The sequence below is a fragment of the Sardina pilchardus genome, chromosome 7 (genome assembly GCF_963854185.1).
Source record: "Sardina pilchardus chromosome 7, fSarPil1.1, whole genome shotgun sequence".
Lineage (NCBI taxonomy): Eukaryota > Metazoa > Chordata > Actinopteri > Clupeiformes > Clupeidae > Sardina > Sardina pilchardus.
Window position 1 is genome coordinate 18,141,708 of NC_085000.1, and position 15,526 is coordinate 18,157,233.

General features: G+C 40.1%; 1 protein-coding gene across 1 annotated transcript; it reads right to left on the reverse strand.

Moving 5' to 3' along the window:
* Window positions 1-545: 545 nt before the first annotated feature.
* letmd1 (LETM1 domain containing 1) lies at window positions 546-15,313 on the reverse strand. Its single transcript, XM_062541023.1, has 9 exons — window positions 15,149-15,313; window positions 8,980-9,122; window positions 6,875-6,990; window positions 6,347-6,429; window positions 5,058-5,244; window positions 4,189-4,290; window positions 3,942-4,094; window positions 2,916-3,012; window positions 546-878 (listed from the first exon to the last, which is right to left on the reverse strand). Exons 1-9 carry the CDS (start codon window positions 15,274-15,276, stop codon window positions 796-798), a joined length of 1,092 nt encoding a protein of 363 aa, XP_062397007.1. The 5' UTR covers window positions 15,277-15,313; the 3' UTR covers window positions 546-795.
* Between the last annotated feature and the right edge of the window lie 213 nt (window positions 15,314-15,526).

Consider the following 15,526-nt stretch of genomic DNA (forward strand, 5'->3'; position numbering starts at 1 on the left):
AACTACTTGGAAGCCCAGATTTGAGATGTGCTGAATGCCTGCAACCAATGAAGTGCTGTGGCCATCTAGTGGAAGTCTGTGGCTAATATTCACATGCTGTGTACACCTTGCACATAAACTCTCATTTTAATTGAAGGTATAATTAATTAATTATTTATGTCCTACCATAATATATCATTAATTACTGTAAGTAAGTAATTGATTCTAACACTGTTCATTCCATGACAAGTATTTAGTGTTTTATACAATCTCTGGATACCCAGGCAGTCCTATGAAGGTGTCAATAAATAATGATTATGGTTATATGTCCACAGACAGATATTGAGTACATACAGAAGTGGATTTTGAAACCATTGCTGATTGTTGACACATCAAAGAGTGCAAAGAGTTTGTTGATTTAAAATCTAAAATGTACAACATACAGTCATTCATCAATTACTTTTGTGGTATAGGCTACTGTACAGTTTATCCTGTTTCATTGTTTTTTTTTTGTATGTAAGCAGACAAATGTGTTGGAAAAAACACCTATATTCATTATGCTTCAAGTTATTTTATTTATTTTTTTTACAGTTTTTACCGTTTGTCTTCCTGTAAAACACAATTGTAATGACAACAATCTTTTGAGATTTTGGCAGAATACGGTTTGGTCATATTAGCTACAAGTTTCTTTCCAATCATTACCATGCCAAGAACACGACAACAAGTATGACAGAAAACACTTAATGACAAAATGGTGTAAGGTCAATTATTATGGTATTTTGTCTTCATGCCCCTCTAGTCTCTGTGAGAATGGTGTCAAGAATGCCAACAATGGTGGGGCTGAGGGTAGTTTACTGTGAGGAGAACCATGCTGTGCAAGTACAGTGATGTCTCTGGATCTACAGAAAGACAGAGATGGAAATGGAACATTCAGCTGCATTTACTTAGTAAATACCTCAGTTAAAACTATCTCTGTCTCTCTCAATCTTACATATCCATATTTGAGGTTAACAAAGACCAAGGATCCATTGTACATAAGTGATCAAATTAGATTTCGGCTATTGAATTGGATCAAATTTTGAAAATGGATTGTTGAAAGGGAAATTAAAAATCTGAAATCTGATTAGATCATTCATTTTTGTTTTGATCTGGATCAACTTTTCTGAATGCTTTGCTCAAATCCCATCAGAAGGCTGGATTCAGGTTGGATTTCCGGCACAAAACTTAAATGAGTCAAATTCTCTCTCTATAGGCTATATATATATATTTTTATCATTCAATGCTTTGTTTTACAAACTGGATAGAAAATGAAAGCACAAGTAAGTGAGAAAAAATATATTTGAATATTTCTTACACAACTGTAAACGAAGTATGGTTGACATTACAGATTATTTAAACACATTTTAGGCTATTTGTTTTTTTTTTTGGAAATCTTGGAAAATTAAATTACTTCATAGATTGTAGAGGACCATCCAAGTATATTATTGTTTATCAAATGTATGGACTTTTCTCATGTTATACATTTTTTGGGTGGATTATTTTGCATTAATAATTGTATTAATATGTAGTTATACATTTTTTCTAAGTTTTGATACTTTTTAACAGTTAATCCGGTTTTTAACCCTTTCGGTTATTATTGGTTTGGTCAGTTTGCATTTGAGATTTAGAGATGATGTGTTGTAATGCAAGCAGCCTTTTCTAGTGCTAACGTTACCTAATTTACAGCTAGTTTCTGTAACATTACATGACAAGCAATATCATTCAAAATAGAAGAAACATGTGACGTCAGTCCTACAGTAAGTCACTAATTTTGGTTGACATACAGAATATCAGTAGTATTCAGCAGTTAGACCTCCAGTGATGACTATTTTTTGACAAAAATAATGATAGGGGGGTGTTCTGGGGAGATCCCCCCCTGTAGATTTTTTTTTAACATTTTCCGACGGAGGCGGATTTCACGGAGGAGGAAAAGCTCTCTCTCTCTCTCTCTCTCTCTTACTGTGTAGCACTCTACAATCTGCTACACAAACAATTAATGTTCTGAGCTGAATTTTGCATTGCTTATTGGTTAAATTCACTGTTTAATGTTATTTGCTTTATTGGTGTTACCAAGGGCACCCTGGGTCGCAGGGTTAAGTTTGCTTTGACCACGTCCACTATTTTCCATGGGGGATTGGGGGAATCTAAGTGCTTATTTTTTCTTACTTTGAATTTGTATTTACACATTTCTTTATGAATACATATTTAGCTGTCTTTTTTTTTTAATGCTTTGTTAGTTTCTAAAAGTTAAATTTTCATGGGTTCCCCCTTTTTGTTTGTTCACATTTGAGGGTAAGATCTTCTGTTAAATTAGGGTAAGGCTTTGTTTAAAAAGAAGTAAAGTTTGTTTGGATAAACTCCATGTTTATCATTCTTTAAAACTTACATTCAGTGATTTTTTTAAACTTCTATTTATTTGACCTTTTTGTTACTTTTTTATGTCATGAACACTATTTATTTTAGTTTTTTTTATGTTTGTAATTTTATAAATAAGTGATTTTTTGTATTTACTTTATATTTCTTGCATGTCTATATTTCCTTTTAACGTATGTATGTATGTATGTAAATATACTCTCTATTATATATATATATATATATATATATATATATATATACAGTATATACATTGTATATTTAAATATATATCAGTTCAGCAGTGCTGTTAACATCAGACAGACATCACATCACAGACATTCACAGACAACATTTTAACACATATATTAAGTAGGAAATGGTGCCAGAGGTGTTGATTATGTGAGGATCATTGTCTTTTGACTTTTCAACTTAAATCAGAAAACTTGTCTTCTATAGCAGTTATATGGACAACATATTCTATATGGATTCAGTTCAGTACAGCTTTACTGCATCTGTTGACATGTGGTAAATGTGAGACAAACCTCTGAGATGGACGGAAAACTGGAGCCACAGGTCAAGCCACTCTCTACACTGAGGTGAACTTAAAGAGTAACCATTCATCCCCCTCACGTAACATGCCTGTGAAAAGAGACATATTTTCCGTGAACTTAAAGAGTAACCATTCATCCCCCTCACGTAACATGCCTGTGAAAAGAGACATATTTTCCGTATCTCTTAAAAACTCACACATCATCTCACAGTTCAGTGGGCAACTTGATTGAATTTCGCTCTTCATGTAAATGGACCAACCCAAAAGTTAAGTGGCCAAATCCCAAATAGTTAGAAACTGGACTCACGTGTTTGCAGTATAGTCACAAGATATACAGTATAAGCCTCAAGTCTTTTTTGCTCAAGACTAAGGGCATTAATCATTTGTTTATAATATAAACATGTTTATAATATAAACATGACTTGATGTTAATTTATTGCATTTATTGCACCTGTATTCGTCTGTAACATTAACATTTAAATGTACTTATTGGTTGTGCATATACACACACACACTACACACACTACACACGCATGCACGCACGCATTCAAAAAGGCCTTTCCTACCGTGCATATACACACACACACTACACACACTACACACACACACACACATTCAAAAAGGCCTTTCCTACCGTGCATATACACACACACACTACACACACTACACGCACACGCACACGCACACGCACAGGTACATTTAAATTATTGCAGGTACACAAGTGTACCTTGATGGGTACAGATGGCTAGAGTACAAAAGTACATGCATTCATGGGTACATTATTGTTCTTCAGAAGGGTACTGCTCCAGCGACAAGCATCTCTACACACTGATATTTGCATTTAAGTGTGTACATCGTATCACATCGCATCGCATGGAATCGGATCCAATCACACTAAATCGGTCTGTATCAAAACGCATAATTGCTGAATAATATTGTAGCTTATGCATCTAGATACGTATTGAATCAACTTATAAGGTAGAGATGGAGAGATGCAACCCCCTACAATCCCACTTGCCTGTTTAATCTCTGCATCACTCAGTTGGTGGAGGCCAAGTTGTAACAAGGCTCTGTCCAGGTGCATTAACTCTATGGCATGATTATTCAATCGCTGGCCAATCAGAAAAGATGGGAGGTTGGAAGTCAGAAAGAGTAGGGAGCACAGCTGTTTCTGGAACACAAAATAAAGTAGAAGATTATTAGAATAAACACATTTACCTCTAATGATTGAGGACAATAAGTACGGCAACAAGTTTAAACACTACCTTGTGATCTGCATAGAGACTCTTCAGTCCTAGCGTTGATCCAGCAAATAGGGGCCGCAGCGCATGCACTTCAGAGACAGTGGGATGGCCACCTCCCTGCACCTGCACCCACATACAAAAGCCCAATTTATGTACTGAAATGATAGGTTAGTTTAAAAAAAGAATTACTGAATGTGTGACAAATAAATGTTTTGAAACTCTCAATAACATTATACTATGTATGGATACACGGATTGAACTGGCAACTTTTTGGTTAAAGCCAGCCGCTCTAACCATTAGGCCACAGATGCCTCAAAAGTTATAAAAAGGTTAACATTACAAGATGGGTCTTTCATTATAGTAAACGCTGGTCAATACTAGATTTAGATTGCAGGCCTAACATCCTGAAGCCTGGTACAGGCTCGCTAATTCCTTTCAATAGCCAACAGTGAACACTGGAATGTTGGCATGTTCTCTGCATGTCAAATTCTGGGCCCTGTCAGGGTGTAAGGATACAATCTTATGTGGAGACACATACCACTAGTCTGACTATCACCATACTAAGTTCAAACTTTTAAGATTGAACATTAATATGGGGAGGCTGCGCTTTGTTTCTACTGCACAAGAGGCATGATCAATGGGCATCGTTCAAATGAATCCGTACTTTTGGATAGTCCTTCAAGCAATCAGACCAACGATCCGGTGCGTCTTGGATGAGATCGTTTCTGATTGGAGCCAAAGGTTCTGGCAGGGAACAGAGGAGATACAGTAGATGTGCAGGTTTCCAGCCTGAGCTGCTGGGGCAAAATTCAAATTCGCCGCAAGTCCAGGCAGGGTTCACGCAGCCTAACATACTACCTGAGGTGTACTATAAACCTATAAATACAAACCTTACCACACAGCTCCTTGAGGCACATCTGGAGATTAACATCTTTGACAGATGGAACTGCTCGCATCAGTCCATCAATCACAGGTCTGTACGATTGGGCTCGATGGGAGTGATTAACAGCTTGGAACTCCACAAGCTGCTGAGATGTCCAGAAATGTGGAATCAGGATATGCCGGGGGAAAAGATACCTAATTCCATATAGTAACACAAATGTAAAACACAAGTTTATGGCAGATAAATTTTAGGGATTTATGAGCAGTAATGGGCAGAGGTATTCACTGATACACTATCAGCACAAACTTGAACACCGTCTCCCTCATGGAGAAGGAGGTGGAGGTGTAATAGAAAATGACAAGTATCTGTCAGACTCGATTCATGATTTTAATGACTTCAGACTCGACTTGATAACAATTTGGCATGACTTGCGAGTTGCGACTCAACATGGACTTGATATGTCTCGAGTCAAAAATACAATTTCCTGATAGTGGACCAGACACCCAAGAGACGCATTCACTTTCGTCGAAGAGATGCCTTGTCGAGAGCTGTCGTTCCGGCCTGCATACTGTAAGTGACTAAATAAATCACTGCTAAGACTGTCCTATTTTGCCACCCGACTAAGTGGCTATAGCCTATTCTGATCTGACAACGCTTGTACTGTAGGTCTATACTATTTGTTTTTCTGCCTTACTGCGGTCAATTTTTTATTTTTGTATTTAACCAATCACAGCTGAAAATACGTGGCTACACAATCAATGCTGCAGAATTTGTTTTTGCATCCTTCCCCAGATCTGTCTTCACACAACCCTGTCTCGTAGGTCTACGGACAATCCTCTCAACCTTGTGGCTTGGTTTTCACTCTGACATACACCATTAACTGTGATACTTTATATAAAGAGATGTGTGCCTCTCCTAGAAGCATCTTAAGGACCACTGATAGAAGTACAGTGGGATGCACCAGGGCTCAATTGCAAGTGCCATAACAAAGGGTCTGAATACTTGTATTGTACTTGTATTGCATGTACTGTACAGTAGATTGATGAGGAAAAAATATTTTATCCATTTTAAGAGGAGTTTGAAACAAAATGTAGAAAACTTGAAAAGGCAATACTTTCCGGTTGCACTGTTCATTGATTGCACAATGTTAACAATAATATACACAATATTAAGTTATTATCAGCAGCCTTCAATTGCTTTGGAAATTAACTTTGGAATGAGAAAATGAACTTTAGCACAATATATATATACAATATATTAGATGCACCATTTGAAAAAGATGAGTAGGCTACTCACATTAGGAGAAATACCACATAGTTAGCAAAGGGTGGTATGGAGATCAGCAGCAGTGGGATGCCTTTGATCATATCTCTACGAAACTAAAAGATGAAAATAACAGAAACTAATCAATACACAATGCCCAAACAGACACATGATATATCTACAATAATGACTTAGAGACTTGAAACTTGAATAAAGACTTGGGACCCTAATATGAAAGACACAAATATCAAAGGCATGGACCAAACAGTTTCGTCTTTGTCCATGTGTTTCACACTAATACTGTAGTACGGCTGCAAAGGGCACATACATGCAATCAAAGTGTTCCATTCGTGGAGCGTCTGCTGCAACAATTAGCTTCCACTGCAATCAATCGAAGACATGGTAGCATTTGGCACCTTCAAATAAATTAGATCAGTCTTCTAAACCTACGCTTACACTCCACGAACGGAGCGCTTGACTTGAGAACCCAGAGTAGCATAGGCCTAAGACTTTGCCAAGAGTCTCCTGTGTGAATGAGTTGTGTTTCAAAAGTGAACAAACCTGCCGGAGTTTCTCCAGCTCACGATAAGGCAATTTCCAGCGATCTGTATTGTTGGAAAGCATTCTGGTCTTAATTGCTTTCACCTCTTTGGCATCTTGAAATAAGAGTCTAAATCCTGCAGGAGCATGATAGTTTTCAAGAGAGAAAGGTTAGAGAGATCTGGGTTTAAAAGTTTCAGTTCTTTTGTTTTACCCTTGTTGCTGCATTCTGAATCACCTTGAGCTGCTTGATATTGGTTGATGTCTTTTAAAGAACTGAAAGGTTAGAAAGATGATGACAGGAGGAAGAATGGCCACAGATTTAAAGTCTTTATTACATAGCACTTATTGGCTCTGGTAGGACATCATAAATACCCACATTTCTTTCAAATTAGCATGGTATAGAGCCTGCATCAGTGGGGTATACACATTTTGCGACTCTGGTGCTAAGTGTTATGTGTTATGCAGTCATCCTGACATAAGCATAGCTGTGGCGCATGACAGCACAGCAGCAGTTTCTTAATTGACACGAGTGATGGGCCCAATCCCAATGTGTGCCCTGAGGACTAAGGACTTAAACGGATAATCCGGAGTGAAATGCACTTTAGATCAATTTTTCAGACTATTGGGGGTACATACGTTGAGTTGACACCAAAATCATTGTCATTCGGATGTATTTTGAGAAAGTTCGAGCTCACCGTTTTTAGCCAAAACTCGTTAGCCTGGAAGTGACCCGGGCGTGTCCTTTCGCCGCTACAAAACGCTATTTTCATACCTCTTCTACTGTTCCAAACAACACGGAAATGTTAGTAAAGTGTTGTTAAAACGTTGCCAGCTGCTGCAGCGACATTTCCGGAAAGGTACTGACTCGATTAAATTCATTCTGGACTCTCTATCCGACCACATGAAGACGTGGGGATACTTCGGTTTGGCTTTAGGGACCCTCTACTCACTACCACGTAAGTGTAGTGTTGTTTGGAACAGTAGAAGAGGTATAAAAATAGGTATAAATACTGCCCTACAAAGGCTAAGCGCAGTATCAGCAAAAATGGCAAACTGAGAAAAACAGCTTTTTGTGTTTTTCTTACATGAAGTATAAACATTAAATTATATTCAACAACAAATGGTATCATTAGATAGATCAAAGTGAGCTGAATATTAAACCATTTTTTTTTTGACATTCATGCAAAATTTGGTAATGTTATAGGCTATACTGCACTTTGCCTTTGCATTACTGCTTATACTTGCATGGCCATTCAATAACATTTTGCAGTAAGTGTAGCAAGTGATCATAATCACTCAGTTTTTATATTAATTGAGGAGGTATTCACTACATTTTTAGTGAAGATATGCTTCTTGATGCCTTAACAATGGCATAACTCTGTCATTTATACACATTTATGTAAAAATAGAACAAAGGCAAGTGAAACCAAGGCAGAATGCAGTAATGGCAAAGGCAAGTGAAACCAAGGCAGAATGCAGTAATGGCAAGTGAAATCAATGCAATTTATGTGGATACTGCAATCTGCCTTGGTTTCACTCTACTTTTCTGTACAAACTGCAAACTAAAAATGCAAATTAATCTAAGAAATGTATTAGGTAGCCATATGAAATTTTAACAGATCGAAGAGCAGATCCGGCACTTCTTATTGGTGCAAAAAAATTTTTTTGGAAAAAGTGCAGATACTGCTCTTAGCCTTTGTAGGGCAGAATAGGTATAAAAGTATAAAAATCACCACAGCTCTCCCACAGTATTTTTAATAAACTTCCTGTGCACTTCCAAAGTTCTAAGTATCTCATTTTAAATGTCAGGACCCTCAGAAGTCTACCAACACAGTGTGGAGTTACTTGGAACCGTTTTAATGGTTTATAAATAGCGATTTAGCTGCATAGGCTACGTGATGCCCAATCTAATAGATTCAAGCCTACTGCTCGGCTGAAGACGGCGGAGTTCGGAATGCCGGGGGGTGAGCGAAGGTGGTCTTCAACATGTGTGAGTACACCTTAACATGTTTCGGTACAGTTAAGCTCAATTTCACACCGGAATTCTCCTTTAATTAATTCCACTCAAACCAACATTCAGATTTTTAAGTAATTACATGTTTATGTGATGGTACACAACTTACCGTTCAGAAATGTACGGTATAGAACATGAAAGCGTGGGAAATGTTGTTGCAGTAAATGCTCATACTTTTCATTGGCCCACTGTAGTCTTCGGCCTAAGCCTTCATTGGCTTTCGACGTTGAAAAATGATGACACAGTCCCAATCTAAAATAAGGAAAAGCATATCAAGGTCAACTAGCTGGAAATTTATATGCATACAATAATAATCTAAGTTAGTTTAGAAGTTTCATGAAGCTACTTAGAAATGTTGTATGTAACTCTTTGCTTATAGCAGATATGTAACGTTTGTATTCAGTCAAAGGGCTCAACAGGACCTTTTGCTATATGGTGGGCTGATGTGTTATTCTGCTGGACAGTTACTCAGAGAATGAAGGATCACACGGTTATCACGTAATATGTTTATGTTTGCAGCCTACTTAATCCAGTGCAGAGATCGGTTTGTCCTCGTTTCCTCTTCAGCTTGGTCAGGACTGTGACCATTGTGCTTCTTCCAAAGGTACTAGCCTATGCTAACAACTTTAATTTCTCTGTAAAAGCAAAAAACTCTCGGCCTCCGTCCGTGGGTATTCTGTCCAGCAGTGCTGGAATGAGTCGGAGGAGGGTTGTACGGCCATGCGCTAAATGAATCAGCCAGAGGTGGGTTGTTGTTATGAATCCAGAATGACTGCTGGCAGCGGACGGCCTCTTTTGATACAGACAGGTCAACCTGTGCAGCACCGGAAAGAAAAAAAAAAGACACCATATTTCTGCAACATCCTAAGGCTTCAGGCACCACTAACTGGTGTGGGCGGCCCTTGGATAGTAAGTCTGCTCCAGTGCTCTGTGCACCAGGCGAATGTTTTACACGTAGCGACAACAGATTTGTGCATGCCCACAACAACAGTCTCCTCACCAGTTCATAGAGTTGCGGGGAACGCTGATCTCGTGGCACACCACTGCCGCCGTGACAACCAGGGGTAGAATCGTTTCAGGGCTAGAAACACAGTGTATACTGTAGCTCCAGAACACTAATATACAGGTGAAATCAATAAAAAAAGGATTCAGTTACAGAAATGTCAGCCCTCTGGAAAGAATAATCATGCATATGTACTCAGTACTCGGTCTGGGCACCTCTTGCATGATTTACTGCCTTAATGGGGCATGGTATTGATGCCATCAGCCTGTGACATTGCTGAGATGTTACGGAAGACCAGGATGCTTCAATAGCCATCTTCAGCTGTTCTGCATAGTTCGCTCTCCTGTCTCACCTTTCTCTTGGAAATGCCCCATAGATTCTCTATTGGGTTCAGGTCGGGCGAGTTTGCTGGCCTGTACAAGCACAGTAATCCCATGGTCATTGAACCAGGTTTTGGTATTTTTGCCAGTGTGGGCAGGTACAGTACCAAGTCCTGGAAAATGAAGTCAGCATCTCTATAAAATCTGTCTTCTGAAAGAAGCATGAGGTGCTCTTAAATGTTCTGGGAGACGGCTACATTGACTCTGGATGTTATAAAGCACAGTGGACCAACATCAGCAGATGGCATGGCTCCTGATGGCGAAGCTGTGGTCTCCATCCACTCCTCCCACGGGCGACGCAAGGCGGCCTTAAAGCTCCGGTTCACTGAGGTGTCGAGTGGCTGGAGTACTTTGGTGAAGCCTCTAGGGATGATGGCAGGTATGGAGTTGCAAGCTTTTATTTTATCTTTAAACTGTGGAGTTATTAGCACTTGCATACAGTACTATCCATCACAAGCAGGGCTTTGCATGTTTTAAAGAAGCCATCAGGTTAAGTACTGTGGAGTGTAGTACCGTGTAAGCCAAATGTCCATCATTTCTTGATCTATCCATCTTTTCTCATATACAGCCATGACAACTGAGCGAGGAAATTCGTCTTTTGGCATGGTTTTCCGTATGAAAATGACCATCAGTGGCAATTTCAATCCATCTCCACAACATGCCAACAGCACTGTGAAATGTGATTTCTCATGACCAGGTGTCACTATATCAACCCTTTTCTGCCCACTTTGTTCCTCTCTGCGACACTTTGGCCCATGGGGATATCAAACATGAGGGGGACCTCATCCATGTTGATATGGTCCGGCGACATGTTGTGTTCAGCTACCTGCTTTTCAATGAACTCACGAAAACTGTCAACCTTGGCTTGGAAGCCTGCTGGCACAATGTTGTCTGTGTTCTAATAGAGAGGCGGTTCCGTTACATGAAACGGTAACACCAAGATGGACCGCCTGCAAAGTCATTTATACGCATCTCCTTTGCAACTACCAGGGCGTGGAGGCGTAACCGCACCATTGACAAGCCTCTCCCGGCAGCACATTGCTCAAGCACCCATCTGTGGACTCGTTCCTCCAGCTCTGGCCATCTAGCTTTTCAGTCCACAATTAGCTTTCTTTGTTTTCTTCATTGCTTTACGCTTCAGGTGAGAAACACTACTGACGAGATGTTTTAGAACCTGATTGTTGTGATTAAATTTCTCTGTGAACGGGGGCTGCCTTTTCGTGGTGATGATGAGTTACTTGGTTTCTCCACAGAGTGGCAACTACTTTGGCATTCTAGAGGTCATTACTAATTTTGATTCTTTTGTTTCTTTTGCACAGGTTCTACTCACAGATGGAGTACATATTTTGATGATGCAGATATCAAAATTTACATTTTCGTTGGAGTTGCCGTGCAGATGCATCCAAGGTGTGGGAATTATGCACAGATCAGGGACATATTTATGAACATGTTGTCTGATACGGATGAGAAACTTGACACACCTGATGACGCAAAAGCGCTGTATTCAAAGTTACACGTTGTGTTCAGCTACCTGCTTTTCAATGAACTCACAGAAACTGTCAACCTTGGCTTGGAAGTCTGCTGGACGTTTCTGACACAATGTTGTCTGTGCTCTAATAGAGAGACGGTTCCGTTACATGAAACGGTAACACCAAGATGGACCGCCTGCAAAGTGCAGATGCATCCAAGGCACTTTGTGGGAATTATGCACAGATGAGAGACATATTTATGAACATGTTGTCTGATACGGATGAGAAACTTGACACACGCGATGACGCAAAAGCGCTGTGTTCAAAGTTGGGCAGTCTTGACATGCCATTCATGGCACAGTTTTGGAACTGTGTTTTCTAAGCAGATTCAAAATGACAAGCGAGCCATTACAAAGGCCTGACGGTGATCTGATGACAGCTATTTGCATTCTTGAGTCTTTGCGATCATGGGTTATGTCTCTTCGAGAAAAGTTTGACCATTTTGAAAGTTCCATGAAAAGTATCCCCGGTGTGTGTCAGTCATACAGAGATGAGCTGCAGCGTTGTAAGAAGTGCAGCACATTTTCAGATGAATGCACAGAGCACGAAATAACACTAAAAGGATGAGAGCAATATAAGGTATCAACGTTCAATGTTATTCTTGACAAGTTGATCAGTTTGGGTCAAAGAATGGACACATATGATATCGCAGCATTTGTGACAAATTTAGGGTTTTATTGAACATAGAAACCGACCATTTGAGCAGTGTTCATGAACAGGTGGATCGCACTTCGTACCAGTCAGATTTAGATGAGAACTTGACTGATAAAATTTTGCAGTTCAGATGCTTCATGCAGAGTAAGCAAGATAAATCTCCTCAAAATCTGCTGCAAGTACTTTTGAAATGTGGTCTACAGTCAACTTTCCCGAACGTTTCTGTAGCTTTCCATATTTTTTTGACACTGCCCTTGACAAATTGTGAAGGAGAAAGGTCATTTTCGCAGATGGCATGAATCAAAAATGAACTCTGCACAACACAAACTGTAAGGACGCCTCTGCGTATTGTCCATCTCCATCGAGTATGAGCTTGTCAGGGATTTGGACTTGAGGAGATTGTAACTGAGTTTTCAAATAGGAGGGCCCGTAAAAAGCGTCTCTAAAAGCTTCTCTTGAAACTTACATCGCTGAATGTAGGGCTAAAATGGTTAGTTTAAACGAAGTCCTCCGCTACCTAGATGTGAAGGGTTAGGACTCAATCAATCAGATTGGTAATTGAGACCGACGGCCACTGGCCGACTCTACATGTCAAGTCGGCCAAAACTGGCCAAAATTAGCCCCAACGCCGACGACGACGGGTGACGGCACGGGACACACCAGAACTAATTGGACAGAGAGTGAGAAGTGAGGAGGTTGTCAATGAGGGAGAGACTCCGTTACAGTTACAGCACTTGCAGATAGGAGAAAGCAGAGGTCAGCTACAATGACAGAATTTTGAGTTTGGAGAAATGGAAAGCTGAGGACACACAATGACAGAACTTTGAGTCTGGAGAAATGGAAAGCAGAGGAGGTTACCAGTCAGGACAGAAAGCAACAAGTGGGTGCATGATGTGAGGATAGATTCTATACAATTATCATCATAGACAGAAGTAAATCCAGCCCTGACGATTTTATTGTCATAGTAGCCTGTCAGCCATATGTTAAGGTTTTACTCAAGCTATAGGCCTATTTACTTGAAATTATTCTGATTTCAAATGAAGTGCAATGCTTTCCTTATTGGAATGAAATATTCTGTGTCCTGTTTGGTAGAATATGCGTGATAATATATTAGGCCCATAAGGATGATTTGCGTGTGTGTGTGTGTGTGTGTGTGTGCGCGTGTCTTATAGTAATAATAATTTTTAAAAAAGGCATCAGACATTAAATGTGCCCATTAGTGCCCGGGGGTTTATGATTTGTTAATCAGGTGTTCTGTCTAACTGGGCTACCTGTCGAGTTGAGCTACCGCGCATGCGCATCTGAAAAATCGGTCACAAACAAGAGTAGAATGACTGTCATTAGGCAAGTTCGTGATGGCGCAGAACTGCGTAGCACAAGATGCACGTGGTTAAAAATCTGTCCACGATGGTCTACATGGGTGTGTTTACGACTCTGCTGTCGATATCACATGGCCTTAACTTATCGCGGGAGCAAGGCAGAGCAAGGCTTCTGCTGCGCAGCAGCGCAGTACCTCTCCAGGTACTGCGGAGACCCTGCCTTCACTACGTCAGGACTTTGCCCTAATTGGCTTTTACATCCCTGACGTATGTGCTGGCGTTTAGATGCCTCTCCATATCCACAAGGGCCTGTGCTTCATGTTTTGTCACGTGGTCACGTCTAGACTACGGGAAGTAGAGTGTTCAGCAGCGTTTGTATCCCCTCCCCTGCTGTCACCGGCAGATCTCGCTGCTGCAAGAGGTCAGTTGAAGTTGAACTTGAACGGTCCTATTTTAAGCATTTTTAAACACCTGCCCTCTCCCCTCTTAACGGTAGAATGGTATTAAATGAGTGATGTATTACAATGTATTAGCCCCATAAGGAGTCAATAGGCCTGTTTACCTTCAAAGGTTCTGTTTCATTTTGCAATGAGCAGTGCTTTCCCTTCTGAATTGAAAATGCTCTGTGTTAGTGGTGTGTGTGTGTGTGTGTGTGTGTGTCTTTTACAATAATAATAATTAAGAAAAAATAAAAAAATAAATAAAAAATAGGCAGCAGACATGAGCCCAGGGGTCTATGATTTGTTAGTTCAGCCCTCTCCCCTCTTAGACTTTTCGTATTTGATCACTAATATTAATGGATGTGGAGCCTGTCTATTAGGATAACACAAAGGCACCAACCTGTTGTGCTGATGCTGATACAGACCTTAGAAGTATAATTTTACTGACAAATAGCCTACATTTACTTAAACCTGAAATCCAGTAGCATTAGAATGACACGCACGCCCACTTCGCAGGGGGAAAAACTTGGCCTATTCTGGCCCTTTTCGGGTTCAAATTCAGAACTGGCTTTTATCTGTTCGAATGTTGGTTCACGATTGGGAACGTTGCTGGTTTCTGTTGGAGGGAAAATGCTATTTGAACTCCTAAAAGTTCCTCTAGGCGATTGTCAAATAACTTCAGTACTAGACGTATTTAATGCATGATCAAATCCAGTTTAACACTAGTTTGTAAAAATATATATTTTACATGTCTTTCGTCCGAGTCGCATGAGTAGGGCATGATTTAGACACAGTCTACAATGCAACTTCAAATCCCTCTACGTGTTTGTTTGACAACTCCTGCAGCTGTAGTGAGCAAGGCGTAGGTGGAAAAACCAGAAGGCACACAACACCGGTCCAAAAAGTTTACTCAAAGTAAACTACGGAATAATATTTTACGGAGCGTTACGCACCTTGTCCGTGGAGAGAACAGTGTCGAAGTTCGATAAGTCATGCCACTGACTTTTACTCCAGAGAGTAAAAGCTTTGGCAAAACGTCGCTGGACAGTCGCGGAAATGTTGACATATTAGACAACGCCATTTTAACCTGCAGTTCAACGTTCAAGGCATGTTCATTTGAGCACAAGCCTGCGCAGATTGATCTCCTCACTGTACACATTCATTATATAACAGCAAAATGCGTCTAGCGTTAACCAGCTCTTTCAGGAAAGTCTAAATTAAAACGAAGCATTTAGCCTAGACTACAGTAGGCTACAGTAAGCACATGATATGCCGAGTGAAACGCATTCCACTAATTCGCATGAGTTGGATTGAAACGCAACTATTTTCCG

Coding starts and splice junctions, on each gene's coding strand:
- letmd1 (XM_062541023.1), bottom strand. CDS start 15,276: ATGGCGTTGTCTAATATGTCAACATTTCCGCGACTGTCCAGCGACGTT. Junction 6,430..6,874: donor AGCTGGAGAAACTCCGGCAG/GTTTGTTCACTT, acceptor TTCATCTTTTAG/TTTCGTAGAGATATGATCAA. Junction 879..2,915: donor GTTTTCCGTCCATCTCAGAG/GTTTGTCTCACA, acceptor GTCTTTCTGTAG/ATCCAGAGACATCACTGTAC.